This window comes from Zingiber officinale, chromosome 5A, assembly GCF_018446385.1.
Source record: "Zingiber officinale cultivar Zhangliang chromosome 5A, Zo_v1.1, whole genome shotgun sequence".
Lineage (NCBI taxonomy): Eukaryota > Viridiplantae > Streptophyta > Magnoliopsida > Zingiberales > Zingiberaceae > Zingiber > Zingiber officinale.
Genome location: NC_055994.1, coordinates 116,113,132 through 116,140,760, shown reverse-complemented (window position 1 = coordinate 116,140,760; position 27,629 = coordinate 116,113,132). Strand labels below are relative to the sequence as shown.

At 37.6% G+C, this 27,629-nt stretch overlaps 1 protein-coding gene across 3 annotated transcripts; it reads left to right on the top strand.

The window, feature by feature from the left end:
- LOC121981444 (probable metal-nicotianamine transporter YSL9) lies at positions 1–27,629 on the top strand. 3 transcript variants are annotated; one of them, XM_042533968.1, is made up of 8 exons: positions 1–621; positions 24,493–24,853; positions 24,951–25,123; positions 25,609–25,706; positions 25,815–25,949; positions 26,053–26,242; positions 26,329–26,440; positions 26,515–27,629. In XM_042533968.1, the coding sequence occupies exons 2-8, from the start codon at positions 24,496–24,498 to the stop codon at positions 27,432–27,434; spliced, it is 1,986 nt and encodes a 661-aa protein (XP_042389902.1). In that variant the 5' UTR covers positions 1–621; positions 24,493–24,495; the 3' UTR covers positions 27,435–27,629. The 3 variants fall into 3 exon arrangements, with proteins under 3 accessions (XP_042389902.1, XP_042389901.1, XP_042389900.1); XM_042533967.1 differs by lacking the exon at positions 1–621 and adding an exon at positions 23,959–24,101; XM_042533966.1 differs by lacking the exon at positions 1–621 and adding an exon at positions 24,132–24,307.

Genomic DNA, 27,629 nt, shown 5'->3' with positions numbered 1-27,629 from the left:
CGTCACGGGAGGGAAACTCACGAAGCCTCCCCCCTCACTTGACGCCGCCAAATTTCATCCTCCTCCATCCACAACCACCATCGGCCGGCGGCCGCCATCCCCTTTATCACCGCCGCCGTCGAAACCTCTTCTCACGGACATAACAGGAGGCTCTTTCCCGTGCCCTCCTCCTCACGCCAACTCGCGCAAGGAAAGAAAACCAAGCTTCTTCATCCCGGCGGTCACCATTCACCTCTCCCGTTTGGGAGAGGTTACATCCGACGACGTATCCTCCTGATCACCCTCTCCCGATCGGGAGAGGCTCCCTCATCTCCCCTTCCTCTCCCGATCGGGAGAGGCTCCCTCATCTGCCCTTCCTCTCCCGATTGGAAGAGGAGGATCCCTCTTCCATCCGACGCCCATTCTTCTCGCAGGAGCCACCACCATCTCCTTCCTCTCCTGATTGGGAGAGGAACCGCCGGCCACATCCACTGCCGGAGCCACTCCTTCATCTTCCTCTCCCGATTCTTCATCGGGAGCTCTCGGATTCGGGACTCCTCTTTCATCTCCTTCCTCTCTTGATTGGGAGAGGTTTACACCATCCATCTTCTCCAGCCAAGCTACCTCCCTTCGGTTTCGAAGGTAAATTTGTATGCATTTTGGGTTAAGTGGATTCATGCTCATAACGTGTGTAATGAAATGCTTCTTTATTAGATATGCTTTAATTTTATAATTTCTTTATTTGATTGTTTACAATGCTTTTGTTAGTTGAATGATTTATGTTTCTATTTAGTTCATGTTCATTATTTGGATGTCATTAGGTTAAATTAGATTAGGTTTTGTTAAATGTTCTAGTTCTGTTGCATGTTTAGTTTCATGAGATAATTCCTTTATGTTGCTTTTAAATGTCCGTAATCGTAGTTAGTTAGATTAGTTTTCATCACGTGCATTGCTCTTTATTTGTTAAGTTTAATTTTCAAAATCCAAACCCCCCGTCTACATCTAAACACCAAACAATAATCAATCCTAAGAACTATCATTCCGCCGTTACATTCGTTGAGAGACGACTTGAATCATTCCTATATTACATTAGCGTAGAAGTGTTTGTTAATTAAATTGATTTTTATAATCGTGGTACGACATACGGTTATCAAAATGAAGCTGTTGCTAGGGAATGTTAACGGTGCTTGATAATCTAAGAATTATTTTTTTATCACAAAAAATTGATTTTTTAGGGCTTTAATTATCGAGTTTTCATGTATTTTGTTTTATGTTCTGCTTGTGTCTTTTGATTTTGTCTTCTTAAATATTTAGTGTATGATCAGGACCTTTGCATAGACTTGTGTGAGTTGAATCTAGAGATTGACAGAACTTTTCATATTCTATCGAGATTTCAAAAGGGAATTATTTGACGACTCTATCCACATTGCCTCAGAATTTGCAAGCAACATGGCAAACAAGCAAAACTCTCAAGACACTTTGGGCACCATATGTGACTCATCAATCCTTCTACATCCAATTTCCAAAGTTAGATACGGACTTCAAATTATGGTGAACCATACATTTGTAACTTGTTATCGAAATTTCATGTTCTTGATGGTGAGGATCCTAGTAGACATATGTAGGAATTTCATATGGTGTGCTCTATCATGAAACCACATGACATATCAGAAGAAGACATCGAACTTTGAGCATTTCTATTTTCACTGACGGATTTAGCAAAAGATTGGTTGTACTATCTTTCATCTAGTTCTCACTAACTTAATTGAGATGAAAAAAATCATTTTTAGTGAGGTTCTTTCTTACTTTTAGGACCGCAGTTATCTAGAAGAGTATTTGCGGTGTTCAACAATTCACAGGAGAGACATTACATAAATATTGGGAGAGATTTAATAAATTCAATTCTGTGCTAGTTGCCGTCAACATCATATTAGCGATCAACTACTTATCCAGTATTTTTATGAAGGATTTTTGTCGATGGATAGATACATTGTGGATGTAGCTGGTGGAGGCACCCTGGTTAATAAAACTCCTACTGCAGCTAGATAACTCATAGTAAGCATGGCTGACAAATTTCATTAGTTCGGAGGTAAACAAACAATTACCAGAGGTGTTAATGATTTTTCAATCCAACCTCAATATTATCAATCTCAATAACAAAATATGTATGAACCAGTTTCTAGTTCCTATATTCTTGATTGGAGAGACCAACAAAATTTCATGTATGAGGTTGCACAACACCAGATTGTTCAACCTTGTCTAGCATATCGAGTTCACTTGAATTTTAGAATGACCCTATGCCTAATTGGCCACAAGCGTTCCAATAAATCAAGCAACCTCCCAACCCAGTCAAGTCGAGGTCTCGATGCAGGAATTGAAAGATCTTTTGTATGGGCCAACTATTGTAGTAGCACCAACAAAATTTGCAGATGCATATTGACCAATTTACATCCATCAACCAATTGCAAGCGCAAGACTCCAGTTAGTTTCCCTCAGAGTATTTCTACTGGTATCGATGTGCTCGAGGAAATGAATTGTAGAATTAGTGATATTCTTGTCTCTGATTCTACGGCTCTACAAGACTTCTCTATTCCTTTGTATTGTGATGATGAAGTTGCTAATGTTGCAGATTATGATGATAGTGTTGTTGCATGCAAAACTTTGGATGAAAAGATTATGTGTGCATATATTGTTGATGATTGTTGATGACAATGCAGGTCAAATTGTTGATGAGATTATGGATGTGACAGATATTGATCTTGATAATTATGTGGATAATAAGGATGTTGCATGTAGAATTTTTGGTAAAATGTTGCGGTGCCAGATATGGATGATATTATTTGCTTTGTCAGTTGCTCTGCTTGTGATATTGTTGTAGATGATGTTGTAGAGGAGGGAGTATCCCAGGAATTATTTCCTTCAATTGTGCAACTACTTGACTGGAGTTAGAGTAACCCCTTCCTATCTATTTGGAGTATGCATATTCAGAGAAGGATCGATGAATATTAGAGGGACAGTGGTAGCAATCAAATATGATAAGTTGATCCCGATATGAGTGATGGATAGTTGGAGACCCCTAAATTCGACACTCCTAATTGAGTTGAAGCCTCCAACATTTCTGTTGAGGAAGGTTTTAACATCAAATGCAATAATCAAACTTCCGGAGTGAACACTTCAACTGAACCACCTTCAACCTCTAGGAAGAAATTTTAGAAAAAAATATATATGGTGGAAGGAGTGCTCTTTACTGCTATTGCATCTATTCCACCTCTGGAGTGGATTTTATAGCTAAATCGTCTCCAACCACTTGGAGGGACCTTCGAGGAGACGATGATGGAGAGGGTTGAACTTGACAATGTTGATCACATGAAGAAGGCGCTCTCCTCCACTTGGACCATTCTGCTTCCAACCTAGCTTTTATTACTGAATCGCCTTCAATTGCTAGGAACTCAAGGAAGTTTGTTCCTTTCCTTTCTTTTTCTTGCTGCTTTTCTTTATCTTTACATTTGTGTGTTTGTTTGCTTTTATACTTTGTTTTCTGGCTTTGCACTTTGTTTGGTCATGTATATACTTTGTTTGTTTTTTAGTCATATCTCCCTACATGTTTCTTCTTAATGCTTTGAGAATCGTAAAAGCTAGTTAAATTTGATTAACCAGTTTTAGATACTTTGGCATGATTGAGTACTTTGCTTGCATGTGGTCACTATGATGATGAATTTTATTTTGATCGATTAAGTTTGGTAGTCATATTTATCTAGTGAGGATTATTGTAATGCTTATCTTTTATTTTTTTTATGTGAGTTGTACTCATGATAATTGTCACTCTAGAACTTTATTTCTTTTTGAGACTACATTATCGTATGCATGCATGAATGTGATGAAAGTCATCTTTTCTTGTTCACTTTGTGATCTCTCTTCTTGCTTAGCTACTTCCTGAATAATTTTCTTAACATCTTCACTATCCATTATTCGCTGTAATATCTTTATTGGTTTATTTTTACCCTTCCCTTTATTGAGAGTTTGGTTGGTTTTATGATGAGTTACATTGTCCGAGACCACCAAATTTTAAGTGGAAAATTCCTTTATAGTGAAAAAAATAATAAAGAAAGAAAAAAAAAATTCTCAAACAAGTTTTAAGTGTGGGAGAAGATGTGTGTAAAAATAAAAGAAAAAAAAAGTGAAGAAAAATTCTAAAGCATGTTTTATAACACAAGGAGAGACTTAGAGATACCTTACGAGGCTTGTACATATTTTACTACATTAGATTCATCATGTTTATAGCATGTTACTCTCATGCTCTCGGTTTCTCTTGCTTAGATTTCTCTTCTTGTACTTATCTTGTTTGCTCTCTTGATTTCATTTTGTTTTCATTACAATTCTTGCTAAATCATTCTTATTTATGCATGTGTATGCGTTTATAGTAGGGGAGAAATTGAAAATATGCAGTCACTTGATGTGAGAAAGTGTAAGGTTATCGTCAAGTAATAAAATATCGATCTCATAAGAACTGTAAATCAAGTACTAGTCAGAATCATGAAGCATGTTATCTAGACAATCGAAAATCACGAGAATTGTGAGTGCAAGAAAACAAATCAAGGAAGAAAGAGAGGTTTTGGGAGAAAATCAATTTGCAAAAGTAATTGTAAGATTTTAATTTAGCTACAATAATTGTTAACAGTAAATATTATTCGCTCTATTCCCTCAATGTTTATATATGTGAAGATGGTCTATCTCGAGGTAATCGATATAGAATTTTTGAATAATATTAGTGTGTCTACCCAAATATGATGGTTACTTTTAAGGTAATCTTACTATAGCGATCGCTTTCTCAGGGAGGTTCAAGTCATGAACATCAGTGTGCCTTATAGTTATCTCCTAATTTGTGACGTCTAATTGGGGTAAACTCATTAAGCTCTGTGATAGCCAATGGTACTCGTGAGATTTTGGACTACTTTTGTGAACAACTTCTCAAGTCTCGATTGTTATGGGTCAGAGTTAGATTCACCTAGTGATCCTTCACCGCATCCTGTGGGATATGAAAACACATGGTTAGTGTTATAATCATGATTCATGTATGCACAATAAAGTGGATCATGGATCGACAAATCATACAATAAAAGAAGATTGAATAGATATAAAACAATGTTAACAAATCAATTAGACTACTCCCTCATCCTAGAATTAAGAGTACCACTCTATGGAGATGTAGTTTCTGTTGGAATCCCAATGTTGTTTTGATGTGATCAACAAGTTAAGTTAGGTTTTGTGGTATTTTAACCTTGTGTTTAAGTGTGCAGGTGCACAGGGAGTCAAGCAAAAGACGCAGCTAGCGAGAAGAACGATACGGGAAAGAGTCGACGGGCTCTGTGCATCCGAGGGACGAGGTGTTGCGGAAGAGTATGCGGGCAGACGAGGAGGCGCGCGACATTTCTGAGGGACGAGAAGCTAGAGCAGAAGGTTGTTCGAGAAGGCCGAAATTGGGTTCGGGTGAGCCTTATTTCAGTTGACTGAAATCACCCAAGCGAGCAGAGCCGGAGCGGAAGACTCGGATCGAGACGAGCAGCACCGGAGCAGAGGGCCCGGACTAAGAGTCAACATTGTTGACTTTAGTGGCCCGAGCGCTCGGAATCCAGTTTTGACCGAATCACGGTCAAACGCGATCTGTTGCGAAGAGTCTGGACCCCTTCCAGGCGCCCCGACCAAAGCTATACATACAACCTTGGTCCAGAAGCTTTCAATCAACTCAAGGAATTAGCATTTCCAACACTTGTACACTTTCTTTAGAATTTAGCTTCTATTTTTCTGTGAGTCATTGTTGTAAGAGGCTTCTCCGCCTGAAGGAGAATTTAGTGCGACACATTCCTTGGATTAACAACCTCCCCGGTTGTAACCAAGTCAAATCCGGTGCCTCTTTTGTTTGTTATTTTCTGTTTATTTATTTTATACAAGTGTTATTCTGAGAGTTCGAGAAGTGTAGTTTTCTTTTATTTTTGCAAGGGTATTCAACCCCCCTTCTAGCCAGCCAACGCGGTCCAACAAGTGGTATCAGAGTAAGGATGCCTCAGGAGGACTAACCGTCGGCTGAAGCAATGAGATGGTCAGAACGAACATCTACCCACCAACGTTCGAGGGGGAGTTCGATTTTTGGAAGCGACGAATGCAGGTTTATTTTAAAACTGATTTTAATATGTTATTAATAATGATGTAGGGTTATGAAGATCCAAAGGATACAAAAGGAGAAGAACTTGAGGAGTATCAATGGATTGACGAGCAGCACGATGAATTCATGACAAATGGTAAGGTTGAATCTCGCCTTCTGAGTGTTGTACTACCTACCCAGGATCTCGAAAGAGCCAGAAAATACAGAAGCGCAAAAGACCTTTGAGAAAAGTTCTTGAAGCTCTACGAAGAACCATTTGAAATCGACTCCTCGATGGACATCGAGCTGTCGTCAGAAGAATCCGAGCCGGAGGAAATTGTTGGGACAATCCTAACAGTCGAATTCCATCCCAAGGACACAGAAAAATCATCCCAGATAAGCATCGATGAAGGGGGAGGGTTTTCGGAAGAAAGCAACTCAACAAGGGAGCATCAAAAGTCGACAAGGTAAGTCAGGTACGGTTTCCATCTCTTGACCAATTGCTTAATCCGGTTAAAATACTGTTGAAAGATTTTTTTCAAGTTAAAAATTATATCATCGAAACATTTTTCGAATTAGAAATTAAAAATAAAACAAAGAATAATGAGTTTAAAGAAATTCTAGCAACAGATTGTCGATTAAAGAATCTCGACAAACTAACAAGAGAAAATGACATGTTAAAGGAACAAATATAATTTTCTACATGTTCAAAATTCTCTGCTTTAAATTTGAGAAATTATGACAAACTAAAATGAAAATTTAAACATCACTAACCTGAACTATTAATTAGATTTAGCGCTTTCAGTGAGAAAATTAAACAGTTAATTTCTTTATGAGGCTTTGTCTAAGAAAGTGGTGTTGCTCCAATAATCAAGAAGGTCTAATGCCTCGTCACTGTCTGGAAGTCAAAATATTGAAATGAAATATTTAATTAACTTTTTGATAAAGTATTAAAGTTAAAATTAAATAATACTTTAGAAAGTCTTTCAAATATTTTTTAAATAAAAAAAATATTTATTTTTTTTTCTTAGAAAAATTTTCTTGCTTAAGTTTTCTACTTAGAAAATTCTCAAAAATAATTTTAATTGCAAATGTAAAATTATCTAACTTAGATTTTTTTCTAACTTAGAAAATTTTCTTTGAAATTTTCTTTCACTTAGACATGTTTTCTAAAAATCATTAAAATAATTTTCAAAATTTTCTAAGTTTTAACCCTTAGATTTTTCTCGGAACTTCATTTTTTTATGTGATTAAAAGGGAAGAAGGAAAAATATAAGTCTAGGGATAGGTAAACTCAATTTTTTCTACAGTTTTTCTATCTATTTGTACTTTATTACAATATTAGTTATTTTATTTTTATGTCTATTTATTTTAACTTAACTTGGGTTGCTCACATCAAAAAAGGGGAGATTGTTTGAATCCCAAGGTTATTTTGATGTGATCAACAAATTAAGTTAGGTCTTGTGGTGTTTTAATTTTGTGTTTAAGTTTGCAGGAACTTAGGAGCACAGGAAGTCGAGCAAAAGACGCAGCTAGCGAGAAGGACGACACGGGAGAGAGTTGACGGGCATGGTGTGTTCGAGGGACGAGGTGCTGCGGAAGAGTACGTGAGTGGACGAGAAGGAGGTGCGCGACGTTTCCGAGGGACGGGAAGCCAGAGCCGAATGTTGCTCGAGAAGGTCGAAATTGGGTTCGGGTGAGTCTTATTTTGGTTGGCTGAAATCACCTAAGCGAGCGGAGTCGGAGCGGAAGACCCGGACTAAGGCGAGCAACACCGGAGCAGAGGGTCTGGATCAAAAGTCAACATTGTTGACTTTAGTGGTCCGGGCGCTCAGAATCAAGTTTTGATCGGATCGCGGTCAAACGCGATCCGTTCCGAAGGGGATAAAATTTTATCCCCTCCCAGGCGCCCCGACCAAGGTTATAAATACAGCCTTGGCCCAGAAGTTTTCAATCAACTCAAGCAATTAGCATTTCCAATACTTGTACGATTTCTTTAGAGTTTAACTTCTATTTTTCTGTGCGCCATTGCTGTAAGAAGCTTCTCCGCCTGAAGGAGAATTTAGTGCGACACATTCTTTGGATTAACAATCTCCTCGGTTGTAACCAAGTCAAATCCGGTGCCTCTTCTGTTTATTTATTTTATGCAAGTGTTATTCTGAGAGTTCGAGAATGATAGTTTTCTTTTATTTTTGCAAGACTATTCAACCCCCCTTCTAGCCGGCTAACGCGGTCCAACACTTACAATCAAAAATTGAGAGAGAAGACATCCTACAACTCAAATCAAGAAGAAAAGACAAGAGAAAACTTAGTTGTATGTTGATCATTATTTTTGGAAGAATCTCCGAGCTCTACAATGGATGAAATCTTCGATGACTCCTTGGAATGAGTCTCTTAGATTACCTTGTCATAAGGAAACCCCCTTGATAGGGAGAACCTCTTGATCCCTTGATGTCTTAGATAACTCCTCTCTTGATTCCTTTATAACCTTCAAGGATATTAAAACTAACAAACTTTATAAAATCTCCATAAAAATTAGAGGCACTATCACATGTCCACAAAAAATGATGTTTTGGGCCCTAAATTCAGTTGTTATGGTTTCACTCTATATCAAACTGTAGATCTTAGAAAGATTTTCGATTTGATAGGTTATGGGCTTCGTGGCTCAATCCGAATCAAAAGTTGTCTATTTGAAATTTAGTTTGTTGTTTTTGTCATGGGACAACAACGAACACGACTGAGTTGGCCAACATGGCTTAGCTGTTCCACTCTATACACTCCAATTTGATACTTTTCGAGTGCTTTTTTTTCTCAGATGATCCATGGTTGTGTTGAGCAGCATTGAATGACCTTGAATCATGATATAATGTGTATTCCTTTGTTTTTTCATCTCCAAATTCACTTTGAACGTCAAGGTCTTCATGTCTTATTAATAAAAATATATAAAGAGTAGTTATGCAAACAAAAATGATGAAGATAATGTAAAAGTAATGAACGCATGCTGAATGTGCTCATGTACAAAATGCATGTAAAACAATACTGAAAACTATATATCAAACACACATCACAAGTATATAGTAGTGCAATGTTATGAGTAGCATTGAATGTGAACTCCATTTTCATATATGCCTATGAGAGAATAACTATTTACCTTATGGGTCTCTATCATGTTTAGTTTATTCAAGTTAATTGAAATCATCATGCTTATTAACTTGAGTAGAAATTTGATCCTTGAATACCTTGATCTTTAAAAATTTAATGATTCTAAGTAATTATCTTTCTCAATCTTCGAAGTATTGATAGGGGATAGATTAGGAGATGTTTTAGTCGTCTTTTAGTTTTGTTTACTTACTCGAGACGTACAAGAATAAGTATGAGAGAGTTGATAATTAGCAATTTGACACGTTATTTTAGTTATATCAAAACATAGGTTCGATGTGGTGAATCCAACACCAACATATACCACTGGTTAGGTATCAGAGAGCTTGAAATTGCAACTCTTCTTTGTTTCACTAGTGCTGGCTCTTTTAGAGATTAATCCGATAAAGAACGAGCTTCTCTAATACCAGTTTTGTAAGGAACTATAGCACTAAACATACAGAAAGCGCAACGGAAAAACAAGTTCCTTTTAAGAAGATCTTTGCGAAGGAAATCATAAACTAAGTATTTGTTAAAGGGAGTTATACATTTGGTGTGTGAACACGAACTCCCGGCAGCTAGGATCTCAGCACGATCAAATGTTCACACCTCTTTCGGTATCCACACGAACAAGTCTTTTGTTCGTCTCACGAACTCAAGAAGTAGAGAAGAAAAATCACCTAAGATTGTGCTAGCAACCACATTAGGAGGTTTCGGCCAAGAGAGGGAAGAGAGGAAAAAGAAGAGCAAGAACAAAATTCTCATCATGAAAATGAATCCAAAAACTCTTTTTGTACTCATTAATGAAATTGCCTTGATGTTAATTGTCTTAATTGATATTAATATTTGTCTTCATCCAATGCATCCAATACATGAGCAATTCAAAATTAACTATTCTTCATCCAAAGCATGATCAATTCTAAATTGAACACTCATCTTCTTTCATGAATTCAAATTCATCAAATCAATCAATGAGTTTAACTCATTAATCATCAATTCAAATTGACTCAATGAGTCTAATTCGAATTAGACTCAATCCAATAGTTAGATCTAATTAAGTCTAATTCAATGAGTCTAATTTAAATTAGACTTAATCCAATAATCTATCATATGAACATATTTTCAAATGAACTTGTTCTTTGTTTGTGACCCAATAGATTCTCGTAATGTTGGCAATGTCTCTAAAATTATTTTAAATACATAAACAATGAATGATATCTAACAAGACATCATTTCTATTCAAGTGACGAGATTGTCGAGATCCGACCTAAATTTCCCGTGTCTATCATCTTGTATGACTCAATCCTTTTATCTTTGATATCTAGATTGATCAATGAGGCATAGACTGTGTCATCTTGTTATCAATATTTGTGTTTCTTGATTTTTAAATAGATACACTCAATCAAATAAGCTCAATATCATATATTGACTCATTTAAGCATGGTTATGCTTTCTTATGGCATACTAATCAAGGGATCCATAGATATCACTTTCGTCATATGGAAGGAATACATCTTATCTATATCATTCACATCCCTCCGCATAACTTATTGCATATCTAGTAATCGACTTTATGATCCATCCTGTTACAGGTGATGTTTGTCGATATTAAAGTATATAACTCCTTATGTAGGGAACCGTAGTGACTTTAGGTCTAAGGACTATTTATACTAATAGTCACATGAGAATGTTTATGACACTCATATAATGATCCTTGAAGCATTCTCATGGCGGGTCATTCAGTACATATTCTCTAATATATACTCATATGTCAATCTGATATCTCATATCTATGACTTGTGAGATTAAGTCATCCGTTGACCTACATGATAGTTTTAACGCATTAGTATTGTTCTTGTATATTAATACTTAACTAGGAATAGTTAAGAGTAGTGTTCTATATATCCACAACATCTCATTATCAATTCAACCAATTGATATGTTGTAGAATAAAATCTATTATTCTATGACATTATTATACTTATTCATTCGACACTGAACTGAAGTAAATATAATAATCAGTTTTTATTAATAGTAAAATATGATTAAAAAGTGTTCTTGTCAATAATCTCATATTGGTACTAGCGTTAATATTAACAATTGTTAGGTATCATAGAACACAAAACACAACTTTTCCTCTTCCTCTAGCATTATTGCTCCTTCCTTGGTGTTTGGTCTAATAAAGAATGACTTCACTTTAATACCATTTATTAGGACTAGTGATATCTTTAGAGGGAGATGAATAGTGATTTTCATTTCTTGTTCGATGATCTTATCCTCTTTACAAAAGATTAGTATGCACTAAAAATAAATATAAGCATAAGAACACCTCGATTTTATGTGGTTCAAAATCCTTGATTCCTACTCCATGGCTTAGAATTCTAATAGTAGCACCGCTATTCTTTCTCCATATTGAACACCTTCCAAAGGTAGAGAAACCAATTTCAAACCTATTCTTATAAGTAGTACAATTAAAATACAAAAGATACAAATACAAATAAATACGACACAATGAAACAACTTTATATGTGAATCTCACTTTGTTCACTTTTTATTGTTTTGGATCCTTCTTGAAGGTTTGAAATGCAACAACACTCATCCACAAACTCTCCAAGAATTGGTCAAGAATAAATCTTTCAAAATCTCCACAAAACACTCTTTTATAGGATTGCTATCATGATCTAAATCCACCTTGCAATCGACTGCTTGAGCAACAACCATTGATTGCTCCATTATTAATTCAAATGTTGCTCTACTATATCAGTTCAATGACTCCATCCAGCTCAGCAATAATTGACTGTTAATCCACTATCAGTTGACTTATGCTTATTAGTTGAGTTTTCGAATTGATTGCAAAACATTCTATTTGCTCTAACAGGGTAATCGGTCAATTGCACAACTCGACTAATGAATTAGTCAACTGCTAACACTAAGCAGTCGATTATTCATACCATAATAGCGTCCGAAATCCCCTTAAACCTATTGTAGCTAACTAATACCTTTGTTTCAGCCATACCAAAGCTATACTCTCACCTTATCTAGTATGCAGTTAACCTCAACTTACCAAGAGTTTTCGTGCTTAGTATTCAGCCAATCTTGATCTATCGATACTTCGCCAATATTAAACATCTAATCCTCTTTAATCTGATTGGGTTTTTTTATCTCATGCTTAACATCCGATCAATTTTGACCTACCATGATTTTATTATTGTAAAGGATATTTGAAAATTTTTGCAAAAAGAATTTTTAGAATTTTGCAACGGTTATGCTTAAAAAAATAGGATTCTTGATAATTTGAGGAAATTATTACTCAAATTTATTTAAGGAGAACTTATGTTTATCTTGCTTAGTTTTTTTAACTAACTTTAAACAAGTTGTCGGCTATCAAAAATGAAAATATTATTAATAGAGAACGTAGTAGACAATCGAATCTTGGGGTTGGATGCATAGAAAAGTTTAAAGTTAAATATTATTGTTGGGGATCGTTGGTGGTCGACTATCGGAGGGTTGAATAACCTGGCACAAAATAAAATAAATACCTTTCTCGGACTTATAACTTAAACAAATACTTGTATAAATAATTAAATAAACAGAAAGATAAAACTCACAGGATTTACTTGATTATAATCGAAGAAGTTGTTAATCCAAGGAATGGATCGCACTAACTATTTCCTTCAGACGGAAAAGCCTCTTACAACAATGAAAGTACAGAAATGAGAAGCTAAACTAAAAGAAGAGCGCACAAGTGTTGTTACAATGATTACTTGATTGATTTGGCTTCTTGGACCAAGACTGTATTTATAGTCTTGGTCGGGGTGCCTAGAGGATTCCAGACGCCTAAAAGGGGATAAAATTTTATCTCCTTCGCAACGGATCATGATCAAACGTGATCTGGTCAAAAGTCGCATTCCGGGTGCCTGGAAGGGTTTCAGGCGCTCGGACCCTTAAAGTCAACTTTGTTGACTTTTGTGTTTCGGGCTCTTTGCTCCGGTTCTGCTTGCCTTGGTCCAGATCTTTCGCTCTGTTCGCTTGGGTGATTTTGGCCAACTGAAATAAGGCTCACCCGAACCCAATTCCGGCCTTCTCGAGCAGGCTTCCGCTCCGGCTTCTCATCCCTCGGAATCGTCGCGTGCTTCCTTCTTGTCCGCCAGTGTACTCATCCACAGCTCTTCATCCCTCAGACGCATCGAGCTTGTCGGCTCTCTCCTGTGTCGACCTTCTCATTGGCTCCGTCTCTTGCTCCTCGAGCAATCTTCTGCTCCGGCTTTTCATCCCTCGGAAACACCGCACGCTCCCTTCTCGTCCGTCAGTGTACTCTTCCGCAACACCTCGTCCCTCAAACGCACCAAGCCAGTTGGTTCTCTCTCCCGTGCCGTCCTTCTCGTTAGCTGTGTCTTCTGCTCGACTTCTTGTGCTCCTAAGTTCCTGCACATTTAAACACAGGATCAAAACTCCACATGACCTAACTTAATTTATTTGATCACATCAAAAAAACCTGGGGTTCCAACAATTATATGATTTGATTTATATAAGAACTTGGCTTGTGCAAATAACTTGAAAAAGGAAGTCATTCTAGGTCAGGTAGATTATATACCAAGCAAGAAGGACTTGGTAGGTTAAGGAAATTGAATATTAAGCCAGGAAGCTCTAATAGGTAGAGTGGATCAGGTACTCGACAATGAAGACTCACTATGTCAAGAAAACCAAATATTGTAAGACCGAATAGAGCGATAGAAAGGGGGTGTGAATATCACTTGTTTCAAAAAACTTAATTTTTGAAAGACAAAATCAGAATGCAAAAGAATAAACAAAAACACAACAAAAGTATTAACTTGGTTCACACCCCTAATGTGCTACTCCAAGAATCTGTTAGATGGATCATTCCCCTAAATGCTTTTAACCTTCTCCTTTCTGAAATAAATTCGGAGACAGAAACCTCTTACAATAATGAGATCACAATAAATAATTATTGTATCTCAAAATGAATTAGAACACAATAAATGTCACCAAAATCAAGTAGGCAGACTTTCAACGCTCAACTGATTGAAATGGACTTGCAGTTGTTTTGATTGAAGGGAAACAGAACTTTGAGAGTTAAAGACTTGAGCGCTTTGCGGATTGCTTGGAATTGATGATGCTGAATCTTAGCTCGAGATGTTGTTATAAGATTTTTCTAGTCAACTAATAATCTATGTTTGTTCGACTAATCAAAATCTTATCTTGCTCAGTCTGCTATTCGAATCGTTTTCGGTTGACCTATCAACAGTAATGGTTGACCGATCATTATTTGCACTAACTTCCAATCAAGTTCATTTGCCAATCAGATAAATATCCCGCTCAATCTCCGATGTTCAATTGACCAATCTATTGTGCAATCAACTTCCAAGATTTTAATGTTTAACAATATATTTGTGTCTAATCAAGTATTGACTAAGGATTGATTCAAATTGGACTAGATTTTTGAAAGTGAGTTCAAGGAAAAATCTAGTTAAGTCAAGGATGACCGGATGACTAGTAAAGGGAAACTCTAGTCTGGTTAAGGTTGATCAGATGACTTACAAGGGTAAAGTCTAAGCAGGTCAAGGTTGATCGGATATCTAGCAAAGAGAAAGTCCAAGCAGATCAAGAATGACTGGATATGTTACAAGTGACATGTCTAAGCAGGTCAAGGTGATCGGATAAAACAAACAAAAAAAATCTTAAGAGAGTGAATCTTAGGTGGTGAGATATCTTGGAGGAGTGAATTCTGAGAAAGAGGTAAGTCATAAGTAGACTAAGGTTTTGTTGTGTGCGTGTGCGTGTCTTGCATGAACCTAGAGATGAAAGCAAGATAGAGAGCAGAGGAATTCAATTGGACACAACTGGACAAAGTTCAGAGTGAACCAGACTTGACTCGGGTCGAACCGAATCTGAACCAGTCTGGTCGATCGGACAACCTGTCTAGTTGACTCAAAAATCGATTTGATCAACCGACTAGGTTCGGTTGATCTAGCGTGGGTCCAAAGTTGGTTCGATGATGTGGCTTGGTTCAATTGACAGGAAAGGTTTCGGTCGAACGATAAACTTGATAATGACAAGATCATGTGGCTCAATCCTGATCACGATGAACTTGACCGTGGGGATCAAATTTGACCAGGTTCGATCAATCGAACAAGGTTTATAGGTCAACTGAACGAAGGCTATAAAAGAACCTCGAGATCAGAGCTCATAAATCAATCTCTACTACCCATCCAATCTTTTTGTGCTTGAAGAGGATTCTTGGAGTTCTGCTCATTGTGATCGGGGACGCGTTAGGAGTGTAAGGCAGTCAAGACTTCTAGATCAGTTTGGCAAAAAGAATTGTTTGTATTTTATATGTATTTCATTTATCTTATTTGTATTTGAATACAAACTATAAGGAGTTTCTCCGTTTCCAGAAAATTTTCAGAAATGAGAAGACTTAGTGGATATGCTCCTCCTATACATAGGCTTTGGAGTACTAACCCTGGGGGTTGGAACTAAGTAAACTCTGTGTATCTTTTGACTTGTTTTATTACTTATTTCACTAGAAATACTAACTTTAATAGAAATAATACAAAAAAGATAAAAATTAGATGATCAATATTCACCCTCCTCTATCGATCCCCAACGGTCTTATTCGATCAACAATATTGGTCCACCAATCATCCTTAGATCTTAACTTCCACTAGGCAACATACTCCACTTATCTGATGCCACATGGACTAAGTCTGCCACCTCAACATCAGTCAACTGAACCCCACTTGTTTGGTCGCTCAAACTATCTAGTCGATCAATAATTCTTTTTGACTGATCCAAAAATTGATTTATGCAAAATAATGTTAGCACAACACAAATAATGTGACATTGCATGTTCTATTTATTTGACAGTAAAAACTATCTGATCTCGACTTCGAAACTCATGTTGGTTTCTTAGTTGGATCATCGACTAGCTATAGGTCCATGGTTAAGACACTTCTCCCTCCCCCATGTCTTGGTCATTTGTACTAATGGCTAGTAGCCACCCGTTATTTACCTCCTCCGTGTTGGCCTAGGGACGGGTTGGCGGGGACGCTGGGGGTGAGCGAATCGCCTTTTGCCACATGGTTAAGACACTTCTCACAACCTTCTAGAAGGACATCTCCTAAACTTACCTTGTTTTCTTGCTTGGCCAAACATTTGGTTTGGTTGCATAATTTCACTTCCTCTGCTTAGTGTCTGATTGACCCGCCGGGGCTTTCTTATACTTGGTGTCTGATCCTATTGACCTACAAAGCCTATCCTACCACATGTCTAGTTCATCAACCCATCTTGTCTTCCTTTACCTAGTGTTTGATCCACTCGATCCACTAAGACCTTCGTGTTTTATGTTTCATGCGTGCTAACAGTAAGTGCATGGTCGTCATCAAATAATAAAAACATCATCCTCTAGGATTATGTTGTTGACTACCAGTTTACGTTCAAAGTAGGTTATCTAAACAAGTTGAAATGAGGGAATATCTATGAAATTAAAGCAAACTAAAAAAACATAGAATTTAATGAAAAGCGGTGGAAAACCTCGTTCTTAAGATAATATTAGGATTTCAATTTCACCACGATGAGCGTAGATATTATAGTTATGATTCCCTCTCTTACAAGTTAGTTTTTTTTTTTTTGAAGGTGATTTATCCTAGGGTAATTGATGTATACTCTCAAAATTCAATGATGTATCTATACTAATGCAATTCCTATTTTCATGGTAATCAAATCAACATATATCCTTTACCTTCTATGACAATCAATGTTATTCTCAAGAGAATATGAACTACTTTCCTCCTAAAAAACTCAAGTTTATTTTTATAGTTCCAAGTTGAAGTCCACCTCTCATTTCATCCTCTAACCTCTAATTTATGCAAACATATACTAATATATTCACAATTAAGTTTGCTAAAATTGAATCAAGAAAGATCTTGTCATTAATAAAAGAGAAAAGTCACAAACATCAATCATCAATTCGTCATCGGGCTATTCCTTAATCCTAGAATAAGAAGACTACTCCGTAAGGATTGAGATACAAACCATTGATATGAAAGAAAACATTCTACAATCGAAAAAAAAGATTAAGGTGTAGAAATAACTCGATTGTAGATGTTGTCAATGTCTCTGGAAGATCTCCACGTCCTCTTTGATGTTCAGAATCTCTTGGCTCCTTAAATGTCTTGGAAACAACTCTCTCTTAGGTCTCCTGTCACAAGATGCCCTAAACCTCCGCCCTTGCTTCATTTTATAGGCCTTAAACCCTAATAGAATTTCCTAAAAATTAGTCATGATCCACGACCATGGAATGTTCCAGGGGTTGGCCATGGGTCATGCTAGGTTAATATTCATGGCATACTCAGTATCAGCCACAGCGTGGTGACTACCATATGTTATATTTGAGAGGTGTCATAAAAGCAGTCAACTTTTAACATTGTATTATTTACTTAATAAATAAAATTTACTATTTAATTGTGTATTCTTTATGTGTATGATTTGATCTTAAACTCAATTAATGACGTTCATAATACAAAACATAAAAGAGAGAAATTGTAATTGGATTACAATTAGTGGGTATCTCATCATGTGTAATTATATATGTATTGAAATCTTTCTTAGTTGATGAATTGATGAGATTGGACATCGTCATTTTTGTGAGACTAGCATATATTATACTCGGTTTACCTAAGCAGTTGATCCTCACTTGTTGGAAATATTGGAATGTTAGAGTTAATATATGGATATTAGTTATGAGTAACTTGTTCATTGGATGTGATCTGCTATGAGATTTCATGTAGTTCTTTATATGTCGATGAAGATCTCATTGCAGCTCAAGTGTAAGTTTTCTTAGATTTGACGTATTCAAGTTATCTTGCTCATGAAGACTTATATGTTGATATCTTAGTAGGACATCTTCTAAGAGGTATAGATCTAGGATGATTGAGTATAAGCTAATATGCCTGAAGATATTTGAATTGTCTATAGAGGATTCACCACTCCTTTTATAAGAAGACATATATCCGATGACCTCTTGTTAGGATTATTACTCATAAATCTTTGGCTAAAGCAAGCACATCAAGAGGATAGTATTCTTGGACATTTGTTTGTTAGTATTAGCCCTAGTACCAATTATGAGATGATTGTAAAGGGCTCATATTGTATCATATATCATTATTAATAAAAGATAAAAATTGGTTATTATATTTATTACAGTTCAGTGTCGATTGAATAAATATAATAATGTCCTTAAGTAGTAGGTTCTTATCTTCAGTATATCAATTGGTTGAATTGATAGTGAGATATTGTAGAGAACACTACTCTTAACTATTCATAGTCAAGCATTAATATACAAGGACAATATTAATGCATTAAAACTAGCATGTAGGTCAACGGATGACTTGATCTCACAAGTCATGGATATGAGATATCAGGTTGACGCATGGGTATATATTAGATAATATATGCTGAATGACCCGCCATGAGAATGTTTCATAGATCGTCGTATGAGTGTTATAAACATTCTCATGTGACTATTGCTATGAATAGTCCTTAGACCTGAAGTCATTATGGTTCCCTACATAAGGAGTTATATACTTTGGTATCGTCAAACGTCACCCGTAACAGGGTGGACTATAAAGTCGATCACTGGGTATGCAATGAATTATGCGATGGGATGTGAGTGATGTAGATGGGATCTATCCCTTCCATATGACGGAAGTGATATCTGTGGGCCCCTTGATTGATAGCACACAAGAAAGCATGACCATGCGTAAATGAGTCAATATGAGATATTGATCTTATTTGATAAGTGTTTCTACTTGGATATCAAGAAACACAAAGACTGATAAGAGGATGACACGGTCTATGTCTCATTGATCAATCTAGATATCAAGGATAGAGGGACCAAGTCATACATGATGATAGCCATAGACAAGTTACGTTGGATCTCGATTTTCTCGTCACTTGAGTAGCAATTATGTCTTGCTAGATGTCACTCATTGTTTATGTATCGCAAATGTTGATTTGGGTACATTGCCAACGTTACGAGAGCCTATAGGGTCATACACAAAGAACAAGTTGATATGAAGATGAGTTCATGTGATGAATCAATGGATTAAGTGTAATCCGAATTTGACTCATTGAGTTAGACTCAAAGAGATCCAACTGTTGGATTGAGTTCAATCGCATGGGAATCAATGGGTTAAAATCATTGGGTGAACTTGAGTTCACAAAGGAAGTTGAATGGTCAAAATTCAACCATTGGATTGAATGGTTGATTTTGAGCCATTGGATTAGAAGATGAAAGGGTGGAGACTCTTGGTATACCATGGGATGGTTATATAAATCATTTTGGAAGTGATTTTCATTAGTGGTGAATGTAAAGAGACCCTTGGCATTCTTCTTCTTCCTTCTTCCTCTTCTTGGCCGAAATCACCATTGTGGTTGCTAGCACAACCTTGTGATTTCTTCTCCATCTTGCTTTGTTTGTGAGACAAGCAAAGACAAGGCTTGTTCGTGTGGATACCGTAGAGGTGTGGATGCTTGAACGCGTTGAGATCTGCACCGAAGAAAGGTTGCTGTCAGGATTGCGAAGGGCACGCAACAAAGGTATTATCCTATCATGTATCTTAGTATAGATTATGAATAGAAAATGTTTCTTTCCTTCGCATGGATCTGCTGGATAAGAGGATCTAGTAATATTTCCGTTGCGTTTCCGTGTCTTATGGCGCGCTAGATCCCAACAGTGTTTTGAGTAATTTGAATCCATAGGACAATGAATTACAACTTGGACTAGGTATAACGTAGTCAGCCTCATGGGGACTAACACATTAATCATGTTCTGAACCAAGTGGGTGTAAGATAAGTGAAAGGAACAGACACACTAATAACTGTAGCTGCTGAAGGGTTCAGAAGATGTTCTGAAATTAATTGTAATTTTTCGATCAATTGGCGATTATGATGTATAACTATCTTTCAAAAATAGCTTTTCATCTTCTTTTTTATCTTCTCCCAATTCTTGATCTTAGTCTTGCTTTGTTGGTCTTATAAACGTTGCAAGTGCTCTCACCATACCAATGCTAGATTTCTGAGTTTGAAGGTAACCAATTTTACTTTCATCTGATCGAGTACTTTTTTATAATAAAAAATCCTCTCCACTTCGTTAAGTCAATTAACAAATTCCTCGGTTTGTGACATACTAGAAAACTCGGGAAGATCAACTAGAAATATGATATCTCTATACTGTTTCCTCTCAACTATTGTTTTCTTTGAACTGAGCACGATTGTGATATGGATTTTTAAAAGCGAAACTAAAAATAGGATATGAGAACTTATTGTTAGTATTAGTCCTAATACCAATTATGAGATGATTGTAAAAAGCTCCTTTTGTATCATATTTCATTATTAATAAAGGCAAAGTTAGTTATTATATTTACTTCAATTCAATACCGAATGAATAAGTATAATAATGTCCTATAGTAGGAGGTTCTAATCTATAACATATCAATTGGTTGAATTGATAGTGAGATACTATAGATATACATAGAACACTACTCTTAACTATTCCTAGTCAAGCATTAATATGCAAGGACAATATTAATGCATTGAGACTAGCATGTAGGTCAACGGATGATTTAATCTTACAAGTCATGGATATAAGATATCAGGTTAGCACATGAGTATATATTAGAAAATATATATTAACTGACCTGCCATGATAATGTTTCATGGATCGTTATATGAGTGTTATAAACATTCTCATGTGACCATTAGTATGAATAGTCCTTAGACCTGAAGTCACTACGATTTCCTACATAAGACGTTGTATACTTTGGTATCGACAAACATCACTTGTAATAGGGTGGACTATAAAGTCGATCACTGGGTATGCAATAACTTATGCGGAGGGATGTGAGTGATGTAGATGAGATCTATCTCTTCCATATGACGGAAGTGATATCTATGGGCCCCTTGATTAGTAGGGCATAAGAAAGCATGATCATGCTCAAATGAGTCAATATGAGATATTAATCTTATTTGATTGAATGTGCCTATTTAGAGATCAAGAAACACAAAGATTGATAAGAGAATAACACAGTCTATGCCTCATTGATCAATCTAAATACCAAGAATAGAAAAACTAAATTATACAAGATAATAGCCACAGAAAGGTTAAGTAAGATCTTGACATTTCTTCACTTGGGTAGCAATAATGTCTTACTAGATGTCACTCATTATTTATGTATCTAAAATGTTGATTTGGATACATTGCCAACGTTACGAGAACTTATTGGATCACACACAAAGAACACGTTGATTTAAAGATGGGTTCATATGATGGATCATTGGATTAAATCTAATTCAAATTAGACTCATTGAGTTAAATTCAATTTGATCCAATTATTGGATTGAGTCTAATTCGAATTAGATTCATGAAGTTAATTTGGATTGATGTTCATGGAGTCAATTTAGATTGATGAGGTTTAATGTGTTAGACTCATTGGGTGAACTTGAATTCACCATGGAAGATGAAAGGTCAATTTTGAAAATGACCATTGACTCATGAAGAATTCAAATGTTGATTTGAATTCTAAAAGGAAGACCAAAAGACTTTTCATGAAAGATGATTAAGATTAATTCATGAAGGAAGATTAAAAGACACATGACCTTTGATATTCCTTAGATGGATATAAATATGATTTATGAATAGAATTTCATTAGATGAAAACTTGTTGTGTTCATTGAGATTCCTCCTCCTCATTATCTTCCTCCCTATCTTGGCCAAAACATCCTCGGTGGTTGCTAGCACAACCAAAGGTTGTTTTTTTCTCCACTTCGTGAGTTTGTGAGATAAATGAAGGCTTGTTCGTGTGGATACCATAGAGGCACGGATGCGTGATCGTGCTGAGATCTTAGCTGTCGGGAGATCGAGTGCACACATCAAAGGTATAACCCTCTAATCAAACTTAGTATATAATAGTTTTTCCTTCACTTGGATCTTCTAGAGAGGATCTAGTAAATTTTCCGCTTCGCTTTTCGCGTGTTTAGCGCATTAGATCCCTACACTTATAACCTTTAAGATCTTGGGCACTACAATCACAATGTGAGACTTCCTCAACCAGATTCTACTTCTCACGACCTCTACCATATACCTCACTATCTTCAAGGTCTCGCGTTGTTGTACACTAGGTTAAATCTATGACTTGTCTCTATAAATCCTCAATCGTGTCTTAGGTGATATGGCCATGGTGTGAAACTTCCTCAGTTGGAATCTGTCTATTAAGACAACGATCACAACCACGACGATCATCCATGGATCTCCCCTCGAGACGAACACTTGGCTAGTGTATGGTGGTGTTGCCACCGTAAGGTCTAGGGGTCAAATCCCAACTAGTAGTCGGGTGTTTACCCTCCCTCATGTGCTATTCAACTGGCCAAAGCTAGTAGTCACTCGTGATTTATCTCTTCTATGTTGGCATAGAGACGGGCTGGCAGAGGCGCTAGGGGTGAGTAAATCGCCTTTTGCCACCTTAAGAAAGCTCTAATATGGAGCGCAACCACGAGATGTTGGGCCTTTGGGACGTTCGTCATAACCACTTCCCGATTTACCCTAGCGACCGGTGGGAAAATTTTTGTGGGGTCTGGTCAATAGCCCCAGGTTTGGTATTACCTAGTTTAACATTTTTTAAAAGAACTCTGATACCAATTAATGCTGGATAGGATAACGATTATTCTACGGACTGACGAGAAAGGATAATTGAAGAGAATGTAAGAAGAGAAATTAATTTTTTTATAAAAAAATTATTTAATAACTTAGGATAATTCCTTAGACATTTGAATAAAGAGTCACAATCATAAAAAAAGACAAGAAATTTGAATATATATAAACCCCACTTCTAAAAAAAAGAAACATTATTAAAAAGAAAAGAAAAATTATTAATAGAGTCACAATCATAAAATTCGGACTCAAAATCAAAAAGTAAAGAATAAAAAATATCAAAAATATCTAAAATATTAAATATACTTTTTATTTATTTATATATATATAGTCAATAAAGTCCTGACATTAATAAATCATTAAGGCATATCAATCTAAATTTATATGTATTTTTAATTGAGTAAAAAAATGATTTCACTCCTAATGTCCTTCATCTCCAACTACATAGTGAAATAAAGAGAGATAAATATGATTTTTTAGGTAAAAAAGTATTTAATTTTTAGGAGAATGAATTCCATAAGAATAGAATGAAGTAACTCTTTCATCCGATGCCAATTCGGGCCTAGTTTATATGTATTTTCAAGTTTGGTAAACACGTATATCCCAACTGTAGAGATAAGCTAGCCGTTGGTTTGAAAGGACGAGTATAATACGGCCAAAAATACTATAAGAGAGGGAAGATAGTCAGGCGGGTAAAGAGAAAAGACGACATGGAGACATGATCACGAAAGATACTTAACCACAGAAAAAATAAAGAAAAGATCCAAGAGGTGTCAACTCGCCTCAGTTGGAAAGAGCAGAGGCCAATGGTGCAAGTCCAAACTTTGCTCCAGGGAAGCATCCCATCCCTTCCCATCTTATCTCATCCCCACCACCACCACCACACTAAAAGCGTGCATGGAAGTCTAATAAAAAAGGATGCTTTTTGGGGATGGCTGGTCCTCTTTTAATGCAATTCGAACCACTCCATACAGATATTTAAGATTCTACCATTAGGTTGAATTCGGCACTTCCTTTTAGTCCAATCTACTGTCCACCCGTTGCGCCACTCCTATAAAAGCAACGTTACATTATGGTTGAGTTTTCAGTGTGGCAGTCGCTGACAATATTTGGGAGGTAAACTAATATCTTGCTTTGTACTACAATTAATTTGGTAGTAGTACTAGTTGCAGTACATGCACCATCCGTTGAATTCGAGCGCAAATTTTTGTATATATTTGGGCTGTGGAGATGACAATTAAGCATCGAAGATAATGAAAAGTAGCTTGTAATTTTATTTCTGCAAAGTTGCAAAACTTTCCGTGGCTACCCGAAGCGCCAAGGTGAGATCTTTAGCTCCTTATGACAAAATATTCTACTTTCCCTTGGCGTTCGATGCAGAAAAGTAAAGTCTTTCTTTTTGTGGGACAAATTAAACTTCACTTGTTTTTTTCCTGAGAATCTACATGCATAAAGTTGAGATTTTGATCGACTTAATTAGTAATTAAAGATTTTCGTTGATGATTAGGACATGGCGGAGGCGAGAGAGACGGAAGAGATCGAGAAAGGTGAGGAATTGGAAGCGGCCCCGGAAACAGGAGCCGCAGAGTGGAAGCGAGTCCCGCCATGGCAGAAGCAAATAACCGTGCGCGGTCTGTTGGCGAGCGCCTGTATCGGGGCAATGTACAGTGTGATCGTCATGAAGCTTAACCTCACAACGGGGCTGGTGCCGACGCTCAACGTCTCGGCGGCGCTTCTCGCCTTCGTCATCCTCCGGTCGTGGACCAAGCTGATGGGCAAAGTCGGCGTCCTCACCACACCCTTCACGCGCCAGGAGAACACCGTGGTGCAGACCTGCGCCGTCGCTTGTTATAGCATTGCCGTCGGAGGTGGGAAAGAGGCGTTTTTACTTTTTTTTTTTTTTTTAAATAAAATTTTTTCCTCTATCGTCGAATGTTCAATTTGATGGTGGAGTTGTTGGCGTAGGTGGATTTGGATCGTATCTGTTGGGTTTGAACAAGAAGACCTACGAGCAAGCAGGTGTGGATACAGAGGGCAATGTTCCAGGGAGCTACAAAGAGCCTGGGATCGGTTGGATGACCGGGTTTCTTGTCACTGTTAGCTTCGTTGGATTGCTTGCCTTGGTTCCTCTCAGAAAGGTTAACACCACTCCTACCTCTTTTGTTCACTCTTAACCTTTCAATAAATTAAACTGACAAATTGACATATTTGAGGAACACTAGCAGAAAATTCTTTGTCGAACAGAAAGTAATAAAATGGGGAGTCACTGATTCTGCTAAATGTTTTGCCGCTCAAGTAGAATTTCCCTGTTTAATACGACTACATATATTCTGAAAATTTTCTTTAGGGAGAATACATTCTGGTGATCGCGATGACGTCGCATCCACACATCAGCTCAAGTAACTAGAATCGGAATATTTAAGTGAAAATCATGAGGTCAGGAAAATCTGGAAGGCAGACAATAAATTCTATTGGCATAGCTTTACTTTAGGCGACTGTACGTTAATCCAATAATTGACCACCACATTTATCAGCCACGATAATGGTTCTTATTCAGTTTTTATTTTGGCTTTCCTTTTTGAGATAATACTCATTATTGATCTGAACATTTTAAATAATTCAGGTCATGATCATTGACTACAAGCTTACTTATCCAAGTGGAACAGCGACTGCCGTCCTCATCAATGGCTTCCACACGCCTCAGGGAGACGAGTTGGCCAAGTGGGTGCAATTATTCGTTTGCAGCCCAATTAGCCAGTCATAATTCAACTTGTTTTTATTATTATTATTATTATTATTTTACTATATATTTTATTCATTTATCGACAGGAAACAGGTTCGTGGATTTGCAAAATATTTCACACTGAGCTTCTTGTGGAGCTTCTTCCAATGGTTCTACTCGGGAGGTGATGGTTGTGGATTCTCACAGTTCCCTACCTTCGGCCTCAAAGCCTGGAAACAAACGTAGAAATACGCAATAATCTCTCGACTCCTTAACTAATATACAGAGTACCACACCTAATTTGAAATCCTAGCTAATTAATCATTCATTTATAATCGCGGGCAGGTTTTTCTTCGATTTTAGCCTGACATACGTGGGAGCTGGCATGATATGTTCCCATATTGTGAACCTTTCTCTCATGCTCGGAGCAGTACTGTCGTGGGGAATAATGTGGCCACTGATAAGTGAACTCAGAGGCGACTGGTTCTCTGCTAGCATACCGCAGAGTAGCATGAGAAGCTTGCAAGGTTACAAGGTACATGTGCTTGTTGAATTCATTTCCTCGCCCTCCCAATCACTACCCTTGGCCAATCTTGTTTGTTGTTTACTGAATTTAATTAGGTCTTCATCTCCATCGCCCTTATCCTTGGAGACGGGCTCTATAATTTCCTAAAGATTTTAGCTTTCACTGCAAGAAGCGTGCATGCCAGAGCATCGCTCAGGATCAAGCAAGGTACGTAATTCTATCGACCAAAGACTAGCTAGTCTACATATATTAATTATGGAATTAATGTCCGATGAGGACAGACCAGGAGAACATGGTGATGGACGATCTTCAGCGCAACGAGGTGTTCAACAGAGGGACCATTCCTGTGTGGTTGGCCTACACCGGCTACGCGATCTTCGCCCTGGTCTCTGCCGTGGCGATCCCCATCATGTTCCGAGAGGTGAGGTGGTATTATGTGGTTATCGCCTACATACTCGCGCCCGCGCTCGGCTTCTGCAACGCCTACGGCGCCGGCCTCACCGACATGAACATGGCCTACAACTACGGCAAGGTCTCCCTCTTCATCCTGGCAGCGTGGGCTGGGAAGGACACGGGCGTGGTGGCCGGTCTTGTGGGCTGCGGCCTCATAAAGTCCGTCGTCTCCATCTCCGCTGATCTAATGCACGACTTCAAGACCGGGCATCTGACCATGACCTCGCCGCGGTCGATGCTGGTGAGCCAGGCCATAGGAACCGCTATGGGCTGCGTCATCGCCCCCCTGACTTTCTTCCTCTTCTATAAGGCCTTCGACGTGGGGAATCCGGAGGGCAGTTGGAAGGCCCCGTACGCTTTGATCTACCGAAACATGGCGATTTTGGGAGTGGAGGGCTTCTCGGCGTTGCCTCGCCACTGCTTGCAGCTTTGTTATGGTTTCTTCGGCTTCGCAGTCGCAGCGAACGTGATCAGAGATGTGTTTCCTGGCAAGTACGGGCGGTGGGTTCCCTTGCCGATGGCCATGGCGGTGCCGTTCCTGGTGGGAGCCAACTTCGCCGTCGACATGTGTGTAGGCAGCTTGATAGTCGTCGCTTGCCATAAGATTGACGGGAAGAAGGCGGCTTTGATGGTGCCTGCGGTTGCGTCTGGCCTAATCTGCGGGGATGGATTGTGGATTCTTCCCTCCTCATTTCTCGCTCTCGCCAAAGTCAAACCTCCTATTTGCATGAACTTTTCAGCTGCTTAACTACCAGTACCGGTACATGTACAGATATTTGAGCAAGCCAACCATGTCCATCGGAGGAAATTGATACTGTGGCGGCCGGTCTTTCAAAATAATATAATTGTTGGGCAGCGCGAGTGCAAGGATATATAATTTACAAAAGGTAGTCAGAAATTTCGAAATAGGCAATAATTATAAACACGAGCTGATAAAAGATCA

What these genes read in the sequence shown, in the direction of transcription:
- LOC121981444 (XM_042533968.1), top strand. Translation starts at nt 24,496, where the DNA reads ATGGCGGAGGCGAGAGAGACGGAAGAGATCGAGAAAGGTGAGGAATTG. An exon ending in CAGGGAGACGAGTTGGCCAA is followed by an intron (nt 25,707 to 25,814) that starts GTGGGTGCAATT and finishes ATTTATCGACAG; the next exon opens with GAAACAGGTTCGTGGATTTG. An exon ending in ATCGCTCAGGATCAAGCAAG is followed by an intron (nt 26,441 to 26,514) that starts GTACGTAATTCT and finishes CGATGAGGACAG; the next exon opens with ACCAGGAGAACATGGTGATG.